General features: G+C 35.9%; 1 protein-coding gene across 1 annotated transcript; it reads left to right on the forward strand.

The window, feature by feature from the left end:
* Window positions 1-8,681: 8,681 nt before the first annotated feature.
* Window positions 8,682-18,711, forward strand: LOC124157796 (mite allergen Eur m 3-like). Its single transcript, XM_046532815.1, has 7 exons — window positions 8,682-8,786; window positions 10,496-10,611; window positions 12,309-12,406; window positions 13,510-13,651; window positions 14,467-14,586; window positions 15,857-16,009; window positions 18,138-18,711. The coding sequence occupies exons 1-7, from the start codon at window positions 8,735-8,737 to the stop codon at window positions 18,282-18,284; spliced, it is 828 nt and encodes a 275-aa protein (XP_046388771.1). The 5' UTR covers window positions 8,682-8,734; the 3' UTR covers window positions 18,285-18,711.
* Window positions 18,712-19,896: the final 1,185 nt, after the last annotated feature.

A 19,896-nucleotide genomic window follows, 5' to 3' on the forward strand; every position in this document is an offset into this window, starting at 1 on the left:
AACCTTTCACTTTGGCAACAATTGGGCCACCCAAAAAATTGACGCGGCGACTCAGCCCAAAAGTTTTAATTTAACAAAAATATTCCTCTCGAATTTTTTATTCCCTAAAATTTTTTCCGTGGCGCTACTTGCGACATGTATCCCATAGTTTTACCACTTCGAATATCTCCGGAGGAATTTCTCGATTTCGTGGTGGCCGGGGGGGAAGGTATTGGCCCCTCTTCTGCGTGTTATTCAAACTCTCCGTTGAGCTCTACCATTACCTTTTCTGGTATTCATAAGGATTGAAACACCGCGCGGGAGCTAATACGAGAACGTTCACGTTACCACAGGAGTTAGGATGCTCTGAAACAATTTCAAATTCGTTGATTTGTTCTTTATTTTAACACCATTGGACGAGTGGCATTCCAGACTCTGTTAGCAGTGGTTCCTCTTTCTGTTTATTTTTTTCCTTTTCTTTAGAACCGAAATTAGTTCTCTAGTCTCAGTGGCCGAAGATTTTCGCCACTCATTTCACTTAAGGTACAAAATAGGAGTGCTACGAGCCAAATACTTTAGAGTGATGTCCTGGGTATTCCTACCAAGTGGCATACTTCTATCACCATCTGAAGTATTTCCCCAATGTTTCGGTCGAAAACGACCTACTATTTCTACCTATATTGCTCACCTCACGGGGTGAGAAAGTTATCTTGATAGCAGTCGAAAAGTATAGGATAATCTTATGATATACCGATTTGAGTCACCTCAAGTAGTGAGAAAGTTTTCTTGAAAACAGTTTTATAATACGCCGATTCGAATCCAAATTATGAGTGATATCTATGGAGATGTGATTATAATCAGTCTTTGTTTCACTTCGATCAGAAAATTTTTTGAAAATAAAAAACCATGTGGAAGTGATGCTATTTTGGCTTTCTCATCGATGCACGCCGAGATTAAGATTTAGATTAGACACTCATCTTACTATTCACTCGATAAAAATATTTGAAAACAGTTTCTGCACTATCATCGGTGATATGAAGTTCAGAGGTGGTACATTGTAATTATAGGACTTATTTTTTCACTCTAACTTTATAAAATCTTAATGTGGTTACGGTTGGTGTGTTTAATTCGAATCCCACCGCTTTATTTAATATATAGAATGACATTTTATTGATGCTGATGTGAATACGAAAACTATATAGGTACTCAGAGCAAAATTTTCCTTGCTGTTAATTAATGCGAATTATGTTGTGAGAAGGATACCAAAACACTCATCAGCGGAATGATTTCGTAACAAGAAAAAAATCTCGTAAAAAATCAAAAGAACTTCATCTTGTAGAATTGCCAACCAGGTTATATATCATTTGTATGTAGCATGTACGCTGTTACGTAAATTTGTCAAATTCTTTAGATACTAATTATAATTATTTGTTCAGTTAGTATAGGCTTCTTCTTTAAGTGAACTCTTTGCGTATCGTCCAATGGTGGGCTGGACCAGCTGATTAATTTTTATTTTATATAAGATTTAAATCAATATTTTAACTACCGACATAAAGTGCTAAATTAATATGAGGAAATTATCATTTTAAAAAGCGAAAATCGTCATTTTATTAACTTTGATCTTTGGAATGCAGTTTTGTCCAAAACTTCATTATCTAAGGACCATAAAAAACTTCCTATTTAATGTAATCTTATGAATGCCAGTATGCAATAAATTCAAGAGGTTTTAATTTGTTAGCATCGCTTTCAGCTAAATCAGTCAGAAAAAAATCAGGAAAATATCCCAGATAATGATAAGTGTTCACAACTAGTGTGAGTGTGGTACTTACATGTTGATATGGGTTATTTGGGCCCTCGTATTACCACTTACCTGAGAAAAATATTCAAGAACAGAGTCCAATTGAGGACATCTGTTTGACCTATTACTTTGGGTTTTCTTCAGTTAATTAGGACAACGCGTTAAACGGGCTGATAAACGGTGGTATGCGCTCAATACTTGTGAGAAGAAATACAATTTTTGAAACACTAGAAACCGATTTTGTTTGTACTGCCCCTACATTGAACTAATAAAAAGCACATATCCCTTTAATAGTCTATCTTACCGCAATTGAGATTATGAACACCCGTCCAATGCGTGGAGGCTGAGAGGATTATATATAGTTTTTTATCTACTCGCAAAATTTCAGATAAGTGCTTTTTGTACCGATTTTTTGGTATCTTTAAATTTTTGATGGGTTTCTGATGGGCAGCGGAGAAAAAACATATTTTAATTCACAAATAGCCTTCTTTTTACATTGAAACGTCCATGTATGCATATTTACGTAATGCGTCTGATAAATGGGGTAGTTACTTAATTTGAGCAAAATGTACCGGTCCCGATGTGTTCCAATTGAAGGGAATGTGCAGTAATTTAATTTCGCAATAATATATAGTTTTTGCTGGAGGAAATATTACGATCAATTACATTTAAGAAATCTGATTATAAAATGGCAAAAGAAGATAAATCCTTAATAATTATATTTTAAACCAATTTTTTAAATCAATTTTTGAATCAATATTTTTTTAATCCCAGAGACTCTCCTCTCCATCCGCTCTTTTCTCCATCAACTGTACTTGCACACGATTGGGCTCAGAACTTGCGCACTCAGTCTCGCGGTTTTATCCATGGGAGTGTTTTTCTGATATGTTGAAGGCCATTGAATGTTCTTCCACTTTCCTTTTTCATCTTCACTCCATGGTCCATGGTTCCTTTCCCTCAACGGAGACGACAATTACTCGCTACCGTTCACTACGGTGTTAGCTTCATAACTTTTGTGATTCTGTTTGACATTAAACGAGGTTAAAGGAGGTTGGTGCGGCATAAGAATTATGCTTTATGTTGATGTACATTTCTAACATACTTTTCTGAATTTACTTCATCGACTGATGGGGACAAAAAATAAGCTTCCTATGCTACTCCGTTCTAATTTCAGTTCTATTTGAAAATTCGAATATTTGTTTTGGCATATGTGGCAGTGCTTTTCCTGGTGTTGTAAACTCGTTGGCTGCTGCTGTCATGCATTCTGACGCAACTGATGTAGTATTTTTTTATCAGGAGTTCGATAAAGTATTTTCGGTGTTTTTTTTTTAGCTATTTTGTTTCATTTAACTCTTGGCATATAAAGTAATGTTACAATGAAAACATTTTTTAAAAGTGAATTTTATTTTTGAATTTTTTATTAATGTTTTATTGATTTCTCTGGATAATGCGTGAGGAATGTCATGGATATTGACTGGTGAGTTCTGGATTAAATAACGGTAAACCCCCAAAAAATCTTTGCCCATGGAAAAGGACTCAACCCCTACTGTCTTTAAAAAAGTCAAGACACCCGAGTTTGAGGAGCTCTAGCGTCTAAACAAAGCAATCAATTTCAATGCAACAAAAAGCATACAAAGGAGAATTTATTTCTACGATCGATCATATAATTTTAATACTCTTCAACTCCATAGTATTTCATTTCGTTAATTTTTTCTCAGAAACGTACTCGTTTTTTGCTCGTAAAATCAAGTTGCCCAACTTTAAGCGCTTGGTATTCCCAAGATAATTTCCATTGATTTCGAAGTTATCAAAGATTTGCGTTGTTTACAACAATCAATCAATTTTGGTGGTATGAACAATTTGTTTTCGAAAAACTATTAAATCTATACCTTGCTTTCTTATATCAACATTGCAAGTTACTGGAACGGAAACTACGGGAATACCAAGCGCTTAAAGTTGGGCAACTTGATTTTACGCGCAGAAAACTGGTACTTTTTTGAGAAAATATTAATGTAATGAAATGCTATGGAGCCGAAGAGTTTTAAAAGTATATGATCCAACGTAGAAATAATTTCTCTTTTTTATGTTTTTAGTTGCATTGAAATCGATTTCTTTGTTTAGACGCTAGAGCTCCTCAAACTAGGGTGTTTTTTTTTAAAGGCAATAGTCCTGAATATGTAAAATTCGTACGCGTTCGGCTTAGTCTGCTGTGTGCTCTACTCTCACTCAGACAAAACATTGAGTGAAAGAACTAAGTTGGTGGTTCATATTAATGGTACACGCATTACATTTTCTCACCGCATGTGAAAGTTAGAATGCACCATTTTATACATTAGTTTCCATGGCATTCCTAATTTTGTATAAAATGGACAGTAACGGTTAGGATTGTAATAAAAATCTTCTTTATCTCCAGTCTGTTAGTTCAAAAACTTATGAATAGATCATTGGAAGGTGGTGAAATGCACGTTGGTTACAAGGATTTTACTTCACATTATTATTAAAGTTGTGTTTCAAAAAAGTGTGCGCAAAAACGAAAATAGCGAACGATGCAAATATATATTAAGTTCAGGAACATGCTGCTTTCCGATGCGATGCAGCTGGCGTCTACCCTCTGTTATTGCTCTTTACTTACTTTACTTTATGTAGACTCCTTTTTTGTGAGGATGTTGCTATTTTAGATAAGTTATATCTTGAGGAATGAAGTTGCGACAGTAGAAAAATAAAATTGATGAAATAATGAGCTTTTTTACGAAATAACGATTGGGCATGGACAAAAATTATAAAAATTCTTATTCGAGAAACAAGAAGTACTTCTAATCTGAATTTGGATTTCAGACGTAATATGAAAGTGATTTTAAATGCCTTTTGAAGCCTCATAGGAAATCTTTTGAAAAGTGCACATCGGATTCTGGCATGGGAACAAGATTAAAATGGCTTATACTTAGATCACCTGACGGATCTAATAGGTCTAATTGACTGACTACGACAATTGCGTTTATTATAATAATATATTTATGTACTTCGTATGAGGTAAGAGCTGGTATTAGGTACCAAGTATATGAATACCAAGAAAATCCATTGATTGCCTCTTAACTACATTTAGTACAGTTTATTGGTTAATTAATTCCTCAATTAATACAGGCTCCGATCATTTTCGTAAACAGATACTCCCCTTTTAACATTTGTCATTGGAGTAGTTGATCCTGTTGGTCCCAACATAAACTTGGACCACTGGCGTTACACTGTTTCTATTTTCACCTGAAGAGCCCATTAATGACATTGTACATTAGCGAGTTATTTTGTGTTGCGAATGCGTCACGCTACTCATGGCGCATGTGGTGATCATGGCTCGGGACTAGCTCCTCATGGCTCTTGTTGAAAAAGTTTTGATATTTGCTCCCAACAATTTTCCATAGCAACACATCTTATAAAACATAAAGGATAAAAGAATTGATGAGGCGCGTGTGGAATTGAGATAAATTTTCTTCTTAAGATTAATCTTATCTTCTTAAGCGATATCCATGTCATAGCGGAAGACTAGTTAAAACCTATAAATATCTTAATCCTCTACCTGGCGATAAAGTACTCTGAAAATCATCAACAGTTATTGATAATTCATATCTTAGCAAAGATCATGTCAATTCTGAAGTTGCTAGACGTGATACACAATTTTTCCGTGTTTTTCATCGTGTTAAGATACCTTGCGAGACGTTTGTAGTGGCGTTCTCGACTTCCAATTGTTGTAGCTCTTTGAAAAACTTACCTTTCAACCTTTGAGTAAAGTCCTCATTTCATATCCATTATTTTTCCCGGGAAATCACATATTATTCGAAAATTTCCTCACTCACTTGCAAATCAGAACGCAAAGCTCTCTTAATTGGCAATGTATTGTGATTTTGCGCACTTTACAAATGAGATTACTAGATAACATGCATAGAAATGGGACAAATGTTGACTTGGAAAATATCGATATAGCAGCCAAAGAAGAATTTAAAGGACGAAATCAGGTTTCTCTTCATGCATACCTAGTTCCTCTTATCATTAAAGCGCACCGCAAAAATCAACTACCATATCTTAGGCTTGATGTCGACTGTATCGTTTTTGAGCGAATGAAAATCGGTAAATTTGTCAAAGACAAGTGTAATGAATGAGGTTCCTGTCAGGGTGAATAACTAAAAGTAGTAAATCTAGTAAAATTCTCAAAACCTGGCACTGCTATTTTGACTGCGAGATAATTAGTATTGAAAAATTATTCAAATTAGACTAGAGCTGAGAAAATAGTATTGTTTTCCTTTCAACTACAGTGGTCATTAAATAAAATAATGATTGCCATACCGTCAACTTTTCTTAATTTTATTATAAAAGCGGGGCGACATTTATAGCTATTCTATGTATTCAATACTCTAATTATCTCCAGTTGTCTTCCCCGGAATACCTTAACGTATTTTGTTCTCAAAGAGTCGTTAATCTTTGGTGAAAATCATCGTTTTTTCGTAAATCAGACTCATCTATCCCTCACGTTAAAATACTTGTTCACAATTGTGTAAAGCCATGGATTGCTGGGATAACAAGTAATCATTCTCTGCTGTAAAAAACGATGAAAAAACTAGTTGTAATGCCTGGTCTTCATATGAAAGTCACTTATGTTAGATTTTGATTAACATTCAATTAATTCAATTCAAAAATTAAGTCTCCTACCTAACTCTGAGGAAGGTGAATGAATACCACCGAAAATTTAGTTCAGTGAGTGTTTTTTTTTAATCTTTTTGTGTCCTGTGTTTCTGCCCAACCTGGGATATTTTTATGTTATTTACCTCGTCGAGGAACATTTCTAAGTATCTATTTTTAACCGAACATACACAAGACGTATGTAACACCCGAGAAACTTAAGTATTTGCGTAATTTAGGCGAAGTCGGTGTAATGGTTTTCGTTTTGCGGTGTAGGTACCATGGGCGTACCCAGCGAGGGGCAGCTGCCCCCCCTACTAGCAAAAATTGCAAAAGTCTTTAAGCAAAATCAGTACTGAATTAAAACGAAAGTATCCGACAAAATTTCTTTAAACCCACGAAAAATGATATGTATTAGTATGAGACATAGTAGCTAAAATGTAACTATTTTTTTAAAGAAAATAATCTCATAAACTAAGAAAGCGCTGTTATAATTTTCTTAAAATGTTAATTTCATTCACCTTTTCCATGCTAGCATGTCTCAACTTGGCTTGCCCACCCCCTAGACCATGACTTGCCCCCCCAGTTATGATCCTAGTTATGCCCTTGGTTGGTACCTGAAATTCCCAGCCGCCATTCAGGCAGTTTTTCGCAAATATCTTTCTTATTTTATCTTGAAATTATACTTTCCCGAACATATTTCGATTCGTCACAAAATTTTGCTTCTAAAGAGCGCTGTCTCAAAATCTTCTTGTTACAAATAGCTTCGCTTGCTCGAAAAAACCGCCATAAGAGCCCATTTTAAATTATCACCACTTCACAGTCAAATATCTCAAAAATGGCGCATGAGAATCCCTTTTTCTTTGGATCATTGAAAGTGCGTCTTTCAAAGAACATATGACCAAAGTTTCATCAAATTCTTGTTATTTTACTGAGGCGCAGTAACTACCTTAACTGGGTTAGCAATGCATGTTAATGTATGAAAGTGGTTCAATGCCGGATTTTTCTTTTGAAATGTCTAAGATTTATCTATGATTACTTTTAAATTATGTAATTAATTCTTTGTTGATTGACATAAATTTAATATACTTGAGCTTATCTCATGTATTATGTTAAGGTAAAAAGCCTTTTTCGCTCTAAGTTAACATGGTCAACCTTACCATCAAATCAAATCCTCGATCGAAATCTCGCTGGCCAATCGTAGTCAAGGTTTGACTCTTCAATCACTCGGTATTTATTGGAATTTCGATTTTGTTGAAGACTTATTCCAGAAGATCGTAGAAGAAAATTGAATTCATTCATTTTAGTTCTCTTAAGCTATTACATAGGTATTTCGCGTCGTTTTCATTTTGGAATCCAGAGCAAAGAAATGAAACGGAGAAATGCTATTTCATGACCATTTTGTTAAAACCAATCCCTTTATGCATTATAATCAATACCTTGTAATAACTGGAGGATAAAATAATTTAATGTGTTGCATTATGAGTAGATTATCCGCCTGGGCGTTTGCCCACGGACAGCTTTGTAATGTGGCGCCGATGGATTACTTTTGGTGACAGTTTATCAGTAAGGTCCCAATTCCCGTCGAGTTAAGTTACATTAAAACAGATCAAAACGCAAATAAAGCCGAATATTATTCCTTCTACTCTCGTAATATTTTTCAGTTTCTGGGGATTGTAATTGAACCTGGACTCTGGACCGATATAAAATTTTAGTTACCTTATAGCCACTCTACCTTAGAGCCAAGGAATTCTAAAACTCCCTCTTTTCTTCAGCGGTCAAACCTAAAGTCAAACCCAAATTTTCACTACAAGTAATCAATAAGTTCTTTGAACTTTGTGTTGCTGAAACAGCTTGAGAAAAAATTAATTTCATCGTTATGGAAATACAGCGTAGTGGTCGACACGTGGGATGCCATGGTATCCGATCGTGGTTCATTTCTTTTGCTGGCAATATAATTTAAAAACTAACCTAAATCTTAGTCTCCAATCTGTGTTTATTGCTCAAAGTGAAATATTTCAGTTTTAATATTTCGGTAATCCTTCCCATACCTACGGTATCTGCCTAAGGACTTAATCAATTCCTATCACGTGGTGTGTTACTAAGAATGGCTCCAGACTTCATAGATAAGCCTCGAGGGTTGCATTACGTTGAGGATACCAGTGCACATGCCACTTTAACCTGTCTTATCTAATCGCAGGGATTTTGAATTCATGGAAGTGATTCTATACTAATTCTGGCATATAAAAGGAGTGGATAGAGTTGTAAGTAGAAGTAGTATATTTCATAATGGGAAAACTCGTATGTGTGATATTTATCCTTTCCGTCGGTGCAACTTTGGGTGAGTTACTGCGTTATTTTTCTGCCTGTGTTTTTGCATGATACTTAGTCATGTTAGCTTCATGAGGTAACCTCACATAATCATGTTAGCCTCATAACTTTGCGGATATGTAGAGGCGCCGGATTGTAGTTTATGAGGTTCTATTTTCACTACAAGTAATGAATAAGTTCTTTGAACTTTGTGTTGCTGAAACAGCTTGAGAAAAAAGTAATTTCATCGTTATGGAAATACAGCGTAGTGGTCGACACGTGGATTGGCATGGTATCCGATCGTGGTTCATTTCTTTTGCTGGTAATTCATAATGGAGTATTTGATGTTATTTATGTTATTTTGCCATAGCGAATAAACGTATTCTTTAACATCATTAGGCGAGAGATTAAAAGTATTTTTGAGATGAAATTTTGACTGATGCTACATAGTAACGCTTATTTTCGGCTACATCATTTTAACATTTTTAAATAAATTACCAAAATAAATTAAATTATGGGTAATTTTTAAGGAATCGTAAGTTTTATGAATGATAAAAATCAAGAAAAACGGATGGACTATTTATTTACATTTGTTAATCTCATCAATGATACCTACTGTGAATGAAAACTCACTGATCGTTTGTACATTTAAGATGAGACTGAGTCTGTTCCTGCTGTATAAGTGCCATATTTGGTTGGACGATACGTCGATATTTGATACTTATTTCCGCGATATACATAAAAATGCTTTCTCGTTTGCCGATAAATCAATTGAAGCATTTTTCCGGACTTTCTATTTTCTGTGTAAATACTTTTCCTTATTATTTTATTCCTTTCGATAAAGCGTTAATGAAACATTAAAAATTTAAGCTCCCTGTTGCGACTGTGATGACGACTGTGTCAACCTACTCAGGCTCTCAAGAGTGTTATTTGAGTTGTATTCCCATAACGTAACTCCCAAGTGGATTCTGGTTCTTATTATATTTTTTATTCTTATTAGTTAAGTAAAGTTGCCATAAATACCAGTGACTATTTTTGAGGTATAGTCTACCTTTACCTACCCAAACAAATTTACGGTTGGGATTCTGAGATAATATTGTTTATATACACATGATTTTTATTTACCTTGCCATGGGAATCACGTCATTCGTTTCGTCATTTTGTTTCGAATGTCGTGATTATTTCTATCCAAATGAAAAATTCTTTTCTATCAGTCAGTTTCCCTGATTCAACTTAATAATTGCATCTACGAAGATCGTAACTGTCAAAAAATGTTTATTGAAGTATTTTAGTCTCACTTTTGTCGTAGTAATATAAAAAAAGCGTTTTTTTGGCTTATTTACGGTGATTTTGTGTCATGTAAAGCTTCATAATTTTTTCAAGAATTTACTTACTTCATCAAGACATGAGCTAGTTATTCCTTTTCAGACCCAAACCCATTATCATTCAATCTTGATTCTAAGTAACATCAAAGATGTATAAATTTTCAGTTCTATTCAGGAATGATATAAACTACGTGTTCTTTTGTGCTTTAAAGTAATGCCGAAATATGTAGCTGCCGCAATAACTATGAATGGGTAGAAAATGTTCACATTTTTACGATGAGAAGTCTTGAAATTTATCTACTCCCAGAAGCAGCTCTGGGTTAGAAAGGGATTATCTATACATTAATTTTGTTTACCAAAAACAAATGTAGAAATTATACATCAAATGATGTTAAAATTCCCTTCCATTTTTAAGGTTTCTCCATAAGGAGACCCGGAGGAGTTGTCGGTAATGACTTACTTCGGAAATTCCATCCGTATCCGTTCATAACGGGAGGAGAAAAGGTTGAAGGCAGAGAATTTCCTGGACAGGTAATTACCATTCCACTCTCTGATACCTCTTGTGTCTCTCATTGCCCCTCACTATATGATATGATATGATACGGAATTATGCAACTTACTCACTCATTTCCTAATATATATAAGATCTTTCTCTTTGTGTTGCTTCGGAATTGGTACTTATCAAAATTTTATCAGACGAATAAGTCATGCTTGTTACGTTTTCATTATTTATTCAGTTTTTTTTAAAAATTATTATTATTAAAATATTTAGTTACAAGTCGACCATGAAGTCGGGTGGTAACATAGATTTAGGAAGTGCATTAAGACACAATAATATACATAACCCAAAATACAAAACAAAATACTAAGTAGGAAAAAATTTTTAAAAGCCCTCAAAATACCATTTTTCACACTCACAATACATGTAAAATTTTTTAAATGTGAGAATCACGAAAGAATTATATCTGTATATAAACTCCCCCGAAATTTAAGCTATCTCCAAATAGACTTCCGGAAACGTTTTTCTGAAGGCGGCTTTGATAATAATTACTCCCGGAAGGGCCGCCCATGTTAAGTAAGATTGATCGAAGTGTCACCAAGAAAGAGGAAGATCACGTGAAAGAATAACGGTATATTTTATGAAAAAAAGGTTGAAAACCAGAGTAATAAATTGTGTCTTTTGTGAAAATTCCCCCGCGGTGATTGAATCCTATAGTTGCTTGCAATAGGGTAGTTGCCTTCATCAAAGGAAACGAAAGGCATTCATTGCGGTTCGTTACCCACCATTAGTGTATTCATAACATCAAATTATTTGGTTTTAGAAATACCGGTTTATATGAATGGCAAGGGTCAATTTTATTCTCATTTGAAAAAGGCCAGATTGGCGCCCATGCGATGCTACTCCACGTGACGTCACAGGGACCTAGTTTCTATACGAGTAGATAGGAGTTTTACATCGTCTGAGGTTACCAATGCATGCATGAGGCACAGAGACCAGGGAAACATGTCTTAATAATCACCTATTAAGACTGGCTAAGGTCGGAAAGTTTTCTTCGTTTGATTAGGTATTAATAATCCTTATTTAAGCCAAGCGCTACCAGCTAGCATGGTACTCTGCTACCTGCTAGCATCCTGCGTCGTATCAGCGCTCAGAGCTCTCCCCAAGGCCACCTCACGTTGCGGCAGTGGGAACCAGAACGACGTCACACGGAGTTTTCCCGGCATTCATACTTACCGTGGCGTTTTCGCGCGCTTGAAAATTTTCACTTTTCATTTTATCGCGAAAAATAGATATCGTCATTAAAAAATCTAAAAGCGTGAAATACGTTCTCCAGGAGTAATGATCTTTCGAATTAGGCAATAAAAAATAATAGGAAACCACCCTACTATTATTTCCGTGCATATTATCATTTTTGTGTAAAGCGTTTTTTTTACTTATTAATACGCATTCCAGCAAATTTTTGTAAATATTACTTTGAAATGGTATGTTTAAAGGGGATAGTGAAGTAGTCAGATTTAGACCCTTAATACGAAATGAATTTCCGGCCTAGTGCCTGGTTGCTAAGTTCTTGTTGGAAGGATCCATCAGGTTGTAAATGATAAATGCAAACCAGATCCTGTTGGGCTATTTTAATCAACCATGTATTGCCTTGCGCGCATGAAATCTATCCTAAAGTTGTTTTAATGTATTATGATTTAATTTCAGTCCTGTTATGTTTCCTTCACAGATATCCTTGCAATCGGTATCCTCTGGATTCGTGTACCACCTTTGCGGCGCTTCCATTGTCAACGCCAATTACATCCTTACCGCTGCCCACTGCTCGCAGTATGTTTTCATATAGATTTTCTTAATAAACATATTGCGTCAAATGCTTTACCATCATTCCATTTATACTATGGAAAATCAAATGTCCTGACAGTGATTGCATCAATCTTATAAAATGAATTAGCATTCAAAATTAATAAATACTTTTCTCAATGGCATTATTCAGTCAAGTGTCAAAATTTATACAATCACTGTTATACTTAAAACTTATTCTATTAGCTTTTTCTTTTGTTTTTAACGTTTAAAATGATATCATTATTCACCTCAAAAGGTCTGGAAAAAGTGGATGACATTTACTCTCTATTTTTGCCTAAGATTGTAGAGAAAATTGCTTGCCACTATGTAATCTGATAGATCTAAAAATAAAAATGTTGTCTCAGTGTGGGTCAAGTTTTTTAATCTGAAGGTTTTGAATGTAACAAAGAGCAATTCCACTTTGAAGTACACGCGGGATTTGTATCTATTTACCTCAGAGACGGTTTCTAATGTGTAAAGCGTATACAGGATTTCGAGAGAATGTTCGGGAAATGCCCATTGTATTGCCCATGTCCGTATAAAATATTTTTTTCTTTTTATTCCTGAAAGTGATTTTACCTAGAAGAATATACGGTCGGACAGTATAACATGAAGTAATATTGAAGAAGGCGTGTGGTAGATGGGATGGTAGAGGGAAAAATTAGGGGTACTACCATTATTGATTTAGATTAGAGTGAATTACTCTGTGTAATATTTATTCAGTTTTCTTAAAAAAATATTAGCTGGCTAAATGTGAAGAACTGGATTATGTACATTAGAGAGACCGGCGAGAAAATAGAAGAAATGGGATTCCAAAGACGAACTAACAGGGCATTGAATTATGACGATATTTAAAAAAATATCCACGAAATTTGTTTTCCTTCCTATGTATTTAAAAATCAAAATTTAAATGCTTTGATGATTTCTGTTTCAAATGAAGTGATATCAATTACTTTAAGTCACCCATAGGTACCCTCGGATTCAATTACAACTCAAGACTTGAATATCTGTAAACTACGTAGTAATGTTTTTAGTCGGGGTAATATTTGAAGTATTCGCCATAATTTTGAGTATCTATTTTCACGCAGAGATGCTCCCGATCAGTACTCCGTGCTCGCAGGAACCAACTCTTTGGTGAAAGGCGGAACGAGACACAACGTCACCGCAATTCATTACCACGAGCAATATGATCCGGAACACTCTTGGCACAATGACTTGGCAGTCATGAAGGTTAGTAATGATTGATGATGATTACTATTAATGAAATATGCGATTTATTTTTTGTTGCTCCGGAGTGTACACTTTTATGTGTGATCCCGAAAATTTACTCTCGCTATCATAAATGCAATTCCTTCTGTACCACTGTATTTTTTTTGCAGATAACAGGTATGTCGGAAGGAGTTATATTCCATGTGATCTGCTAATAATGGTGGAAATGAAATATATTTTACCTTTGAATAATTTATCAAAATTCCATCGAGAATAGTTGGAATAGAATAATTGAATAGTTAGATAAACTTCATAGTGCAGTTTTATTATGAGGAATATATCTAATTGTACAATTTTATCATTTAAATTGTACTCCATACCCTGGCCAAAATTATTTTCTTTTTGTGTGAGGGTGATAGCCTAGTTGGTAGAGCACTTGGCTGCCTATGGAAGGGTCCCAGGTTCAAATCCTAGAGAGAGCCATCGGGTACCACCAAGCGAAAATCATTTAAGAGCGAAGAGCTCTAATGAAAGGCAACGTGCCTCCAATCTGGAATATGTGAATTTAATACGCTAGTGGCTTATTATTCTCGTGATTAATATTCAAGTTATCTTTGTGGCTCAAATTATACGGTCACTTGCGCAAACTACCTTGAGTTTTGATTAATTTACTGAGAGAATGATTATTTCATAGCTTCCGACTGTGTCCCGTCATAACATTGCGATATGCCACCCGGGTGGGGAAAAATTGCTAAATATATAATTTCTCCTTTCTATAAGTATAATTTCTAAAATATTGCAGTGTTTTTAGGGTATCTGTTTTTTATACTATGCAGGTGGACCCGCCCTTTGTATTTGACGCTGAAGGAGCGACCGCTCCGGTCACGCTTGCTGATCAGGAAGAGGATACACCTGTTGGGTCCAAAGCTACTGTCATTGGATGGGGAGTTAATGCAGTAAGTGTTAATGTTTTATGTCTTGAGCAGGTTCCTGAACAAGTGAACAGCTTGGAACGAGTTTTTAATTCAACGTTTGGCTAGAAATTGTTCAACTTATTCCCTGAAAATATTTTTTGTGTTGGGAACGCTCTTTATGTGTTTCCAAGTCCATATTTACTCCAAACTTAGACAAAATAAGTATTTATGAATAAGCGTTTAATCGTTTAAAACTTAAGCTATCATTTTTAAATTTTCTAGGTTTATTGGGCAAACGCTTTCCAATATTTTATTGCATTTCGAATATGAAAATTTAACAGCTAAACAGCTACTGATAAGATGTTTTCGTATTTGCCGGCCTCGGTGGCGGCGGGGTAACGTCTTCGCCTGCCAAACAAGAAGTCGCGGGTTCGAGTCCCGACTGGTAGGTTTACCCGGTCCAGGGCATGGTTATTTGTGTACGTTTAATTGTTGAATATGTTGAACACCCCGGTGTAAAATGGCTAATAAGAGCTGTATCCGGTGGTTTGAGAATAAAATAAGAAAAAAAAAAATAAGATCTATGCTAATTATGAGGAGGGTCTACTTTCTATGCTATGGAGATTTCGCGGCGATTAATTTTTAGCAACCAATGCGAAATCACCAAAAAGGCCGGTCGAGCGGGAGGAATACGCCATTTAGAGTAGATTTTTACGTTGTGAATTATTCCCGTCTTTTCTTTCCAATTTTGATGGGTGTTTTTGTAGTTATCATGCTTTGTATGAATAAACGGAAGTTTATGAAGTGTCTTGGTTACCCTTAAGAGCAAATACTAACACATGCAGAAATTTCTGCTCCGACAACAAAAATAAAAATACATCTGACTCAACTTTTTTGGCGACAAAAAACAGAAAATGTAGTAAAACCCAAGTAGTAACAGAAGTATTAATAACCGCTGCTATAGGCGCAAAAAGGTAGAAAGTAGAAATTTAAGCATTTGAATAAAGTCCTGCCGAATCTCCAGAGGGTCATGTAATACATTGTTTTACTCATTGTTTATTCTGTATGTTTATATTGTTTATTACCTCTTTTCAGTGGTTCAGATCGGACCTTTTTAAATATTTTTATTTCTATAATTCGCATTGAGATCCATTTTTAATATTTTTTCCTGCGGATTTGACGGTTTAATCTCCATATTTCGCGATTTTTCTCTGGCATGAACTAAAGTAAAGAGGATTTTTAAATATCGTCTTTCATCCGTTTTAACTTTCGATTAATTTATAATTGAACTCTCTGTCGATTTCTTTTCGAGGACAATGGAATTATGCCTGACGACTTGTATAAGGTAGATATCCAGATTTGGGACCAGGAGCTATGCAAGGAAGCGTACAAACCTCTGGAATACGAAGTTTATCCTGAACACATATGCGCGAATACAGAAGATGGTGGAAAAGGATCTTGCAGTGTAAGTTTTATTTGTTGGAATTATTTTTCTGTAAAAATAACTAAATATTAATGTCCGAGAATAGATATAATTGGTAATATTCTGACAAAATTCAACAAAGCTATCCATCTTACTCGCTGCCAAATAATTAATTAACGCCTGTCTGGGAATTAGCTGGAAAACATTGTTGAGGGAGGTGGGGGTAGGAAGGGGATAAATTTCGGAGGGGGGACGTTGGTTTCTCAAGATTATCACCTGAGACCGTATCTCAAACTTATTTTGAGGGGTTTGACCCCCCTTACTCTCACCCTTATCGCTACGGCTTAATAGAAACTTTGTTATAACCTGAATCACACGATCATTTTATCCGTCATTTCCGAGTGACCACTACAGCGAATACTAGAGTGATCACTCGCAAATGATCGTCGCCGGCAATTGTTTTTACGATCACTCTAATGATGAGGATTCCCATCCCTTTTTTCGACACTCGTCTGGTCGCTTTTTTCGTAGCTGAAACCGTCACTAAAACCCCATATCAGCCAATCAGAACGCATGCCCGTATGGAGCGATTGCAGCGCAACGTTTGACAATCTTGGGAACGACATAGAATAACAAACACGCTATATATTTTCGTAATGTGGGTTCTATGACAACGAGCTGTGATATCGGAAGTGACGCGAAAAGCGACGGCGGGAGGGACCGTGTGATTCAGAAAAATGATCACTCGAATGATCGCTCGAGTGATCACTTTTCACGACGAAAGAAAATGATCCTGTGATTCAGGCTTAACAATCATAATCTGTAAGTAATTGCTATCAGAACCAGTCAGATGCCCCATGGATGTTTATTTATTTGCTTTTATATACTGCGTGGGGAAAAATTGTCTCTCGAAATTTAACCTAGGATAGCTGATACCTGTAGAAACCTAATATACTGATGAAGTTAAGGTCGAAAACGCACCATTTTTAAACTACGGAAAGTTAGAGTCAAGCACTCCCATTGGTTGCGAGTTTGTCCTGTTGCCGGATGCTCAGAACAACTCATGACTTCGAATGCTTTACCTGCCAGAGATCGCTATATAAACAATTTATCCGGCTACAGGGCCAACTCGCGGCCAATCGGAGTGATTGGCTCAAAGTTTCTTTAGTTGAAAAAAAGGTGCGTTTTCGGCTTAAACATCATTAGTAATTTCGATTACTACTTATGGCATCAGCGTTAAAATTTCGTGACACAATTTTTATTCACCCTGTAGTTTTTTAAAGGTGTGATCTGTGTGTGCTGTCGAATTTATACCATATAGAAGATTACGTAGATATTTGAGGTGGCTCATTCTGACAAGACCATAGAAATCATTCGTAGTGGAATTATAGTCATTCCATTGTCATTCTAAGATATATTCAACCTTGAATTGTTGTGAAGGTACCACTTCCGTGTTGAAAAGGGCCTCTTGAAGGCCGAAATAGCCCTATTCGCATCTATCTTGTGATGCTATACTTCTTGACCCACTCCTCTTGAGCTTATTCTCCTGGAATTTTTGCCCTCTGTGTCTTTGTGTGCGAGTGAGTGATATTCAAGGCTTGCCGGTTGAGAAACTGTGTTTTGGTTTCTGCGGTCTTAAGTCAGTGGCGGTTTTCTGGCCCCGGGAGGGAGGGAGGGGGGGGGGGGGAAGGAAGGGTTTAATAGGGGCTAAATACACACTAGATAAAATCGAAATTTTTGGAGGTTGCCACTTTGTACAAAAGCATTTTAATTTATTTTCCGATATATTTACCTACTTCAACGAAGTGAATTAGAAATTAACTATAAACTTAGGGTCTATTTTACACGCTTTGTGGTATGCTACAATCCAGTGGCAGATCCAGAGAGGGCTAAAGCCAATCCAATTTACCCTAGATAGAATGGTAATTTTGTTGAAAACCCCCACTACTGCTGGAAGGTTACCCCCCGCTCACCTCTTCCGCTTTACCTTATTCTGGATGTGCCACTGTCTTTAGTCCGTCCCCGCAAACCAATACAGTATCACCGGGGTGGGTGTGAAACAGGAAATTGCAATAAGTGACAGCTTTTGGAGCACTTTATCTTACAATTACATTGTATTTACTTCAGTGGTGCTTTGACGTCTTGGACATAATCCTTTTTCTCTTGCCAGGGTGACTCCGGAGGCCCGCTCTTTGTGAATGGGAAGGTTGTGGGCCTTGTGTCCTGGGCCAAAGGCTGTGATGAGAAGGGTTTTCCCACCGTTTTTACACGTGTTTCATCTTATCGAGACTGGATCGATTCCAACGTCAGTGCATGAGAAAGTGAGGTGGAAGAGCCTCCAGAATTGATTGATATAATGCTGTCTGTTCATGTGGTCGTCACAAAAACAATTTTTGAAGGAAGGCAAGCGCCACGAATAAGGTGAAGTCGGTTTAATCATTTTGGAATGAATATTGGCGTGCTTCAAAGCTTGCTTGAAAAATTCAAGAATGATCCATAATAGACCGTTCCAAATTTTGCGCCATAATTATTCTGTACAGTTTTCAATTAAAATTTGTATTTGATGTATTTCTACAAGTCTTGTTACTTTGAGACAGCGCAAGGAAGTGTTCTTAGCGATAATTGGGGAGCATGTATTATTTCTTAAGACATGTATTTTCGAGAGATCTGTAAATGCGTGAATTTTACCTGAAAAATCATGATTTGCGTGTGAAGTGTTCTTAATAAATGCTGAGTAGATAAGATTTATTGTAAAAGTTAATTATGTTACCCAAGTGAAAATAAGGCGTTCAAAATTGTGAGGTGAGCTATAGGACGCAAAGTTTGAGAGGTGTTATTGGGGCTGTGAAAGCAAATGAATTGTTCTGCATTATATTGTACGAAAACATCATAGCGACTCTCAGGTTTTCTCCATGCTTCACGCTCTCTGTTTTGCGTCACCGAGGCAATAGAAATAATATGTATACTGTGTAAAAATAAATACAAATGTGTGAATGGTTGGAAAAATCGTCACTTAAGAACTATTAGGACAATGGTAGGTACGTAAGTTGTGAATGATTTTAGATTCAAGACTGACAATGGATGAAGAAATATTGATCTGCAAACAATAAATTAGCATGATCTACACCACTGCTGTTTACACCAGTTAGCAATCGATGAGATATTGCGTATTCCCATGAAAATAAATGAAAATGATATAAATTGAACCTCTCTCATCACTCTCTCTCTCATCAATCTCAATTCATTATATATATTTTTCTTCCCTTTTCATGCAAAAAATTGCAGATATCTGAGCACACCTTGCCACACACCGTGGGAAGGCTAGCATAGCACGGTAACGTAGTTATCTTTTCAATCTTCTCTCCAACGGCAGGATCTATCAATAAAATTTCTCTTTTCTTGTACCTATAAACATCCTCACTTTGCCCCCTCTACCTGCGAAGTTAATTCCCGTGTAGACCCAAGCCTCAAAAGCCTCTCAATATCCTATCCTTTAGTTGAGTAGTTTTGATTCCGATTTCGTTTCGACCTTCAGTTTAGCTCCCCGGGTTTTAATTCATTTCGTTTTGTTTCTACATTTCGCTCCGGGGAACGAAACTATTGAAGTTTTACTGGTTTTGACCTTCGTTTAGTTTCACTTGCCATCCCCGGCCAAAACTACTTCGGGTCGAAACCTAACTAAAACTCTGGGACGAAACGAAACACAGATAACACAGGCCAACAATGAAAAAACTTTTTTACTGAAAATACCTTATTATTATGTTCTTAAAGTTGCTGAATCAAAATATGATGTTTTTAAAGTTGTATCACCCACCATTTATTCACATTTTACAGTTAAATTTATGAAATCAAGCAATATTTTTAGAATTTAACAGCTTTTTTTATAGTTATAATAAAATTGAAAAAGTAGGTCTTATGAACGAAGATAA

Source organism: Ischnura elegans, chromosome 4, assembly GCF_921293095.1.
Source record: "Ischnura elegans chromosome 4, ioIscEleg1.1, whole genome shotgun sequence".
Taxonomy (NCBI): Eukaryota; Metazoa; Arthropoda; class Insecta; order Odonata; family Coenagrionidae; genus Ischnura; species Ischnura elegans.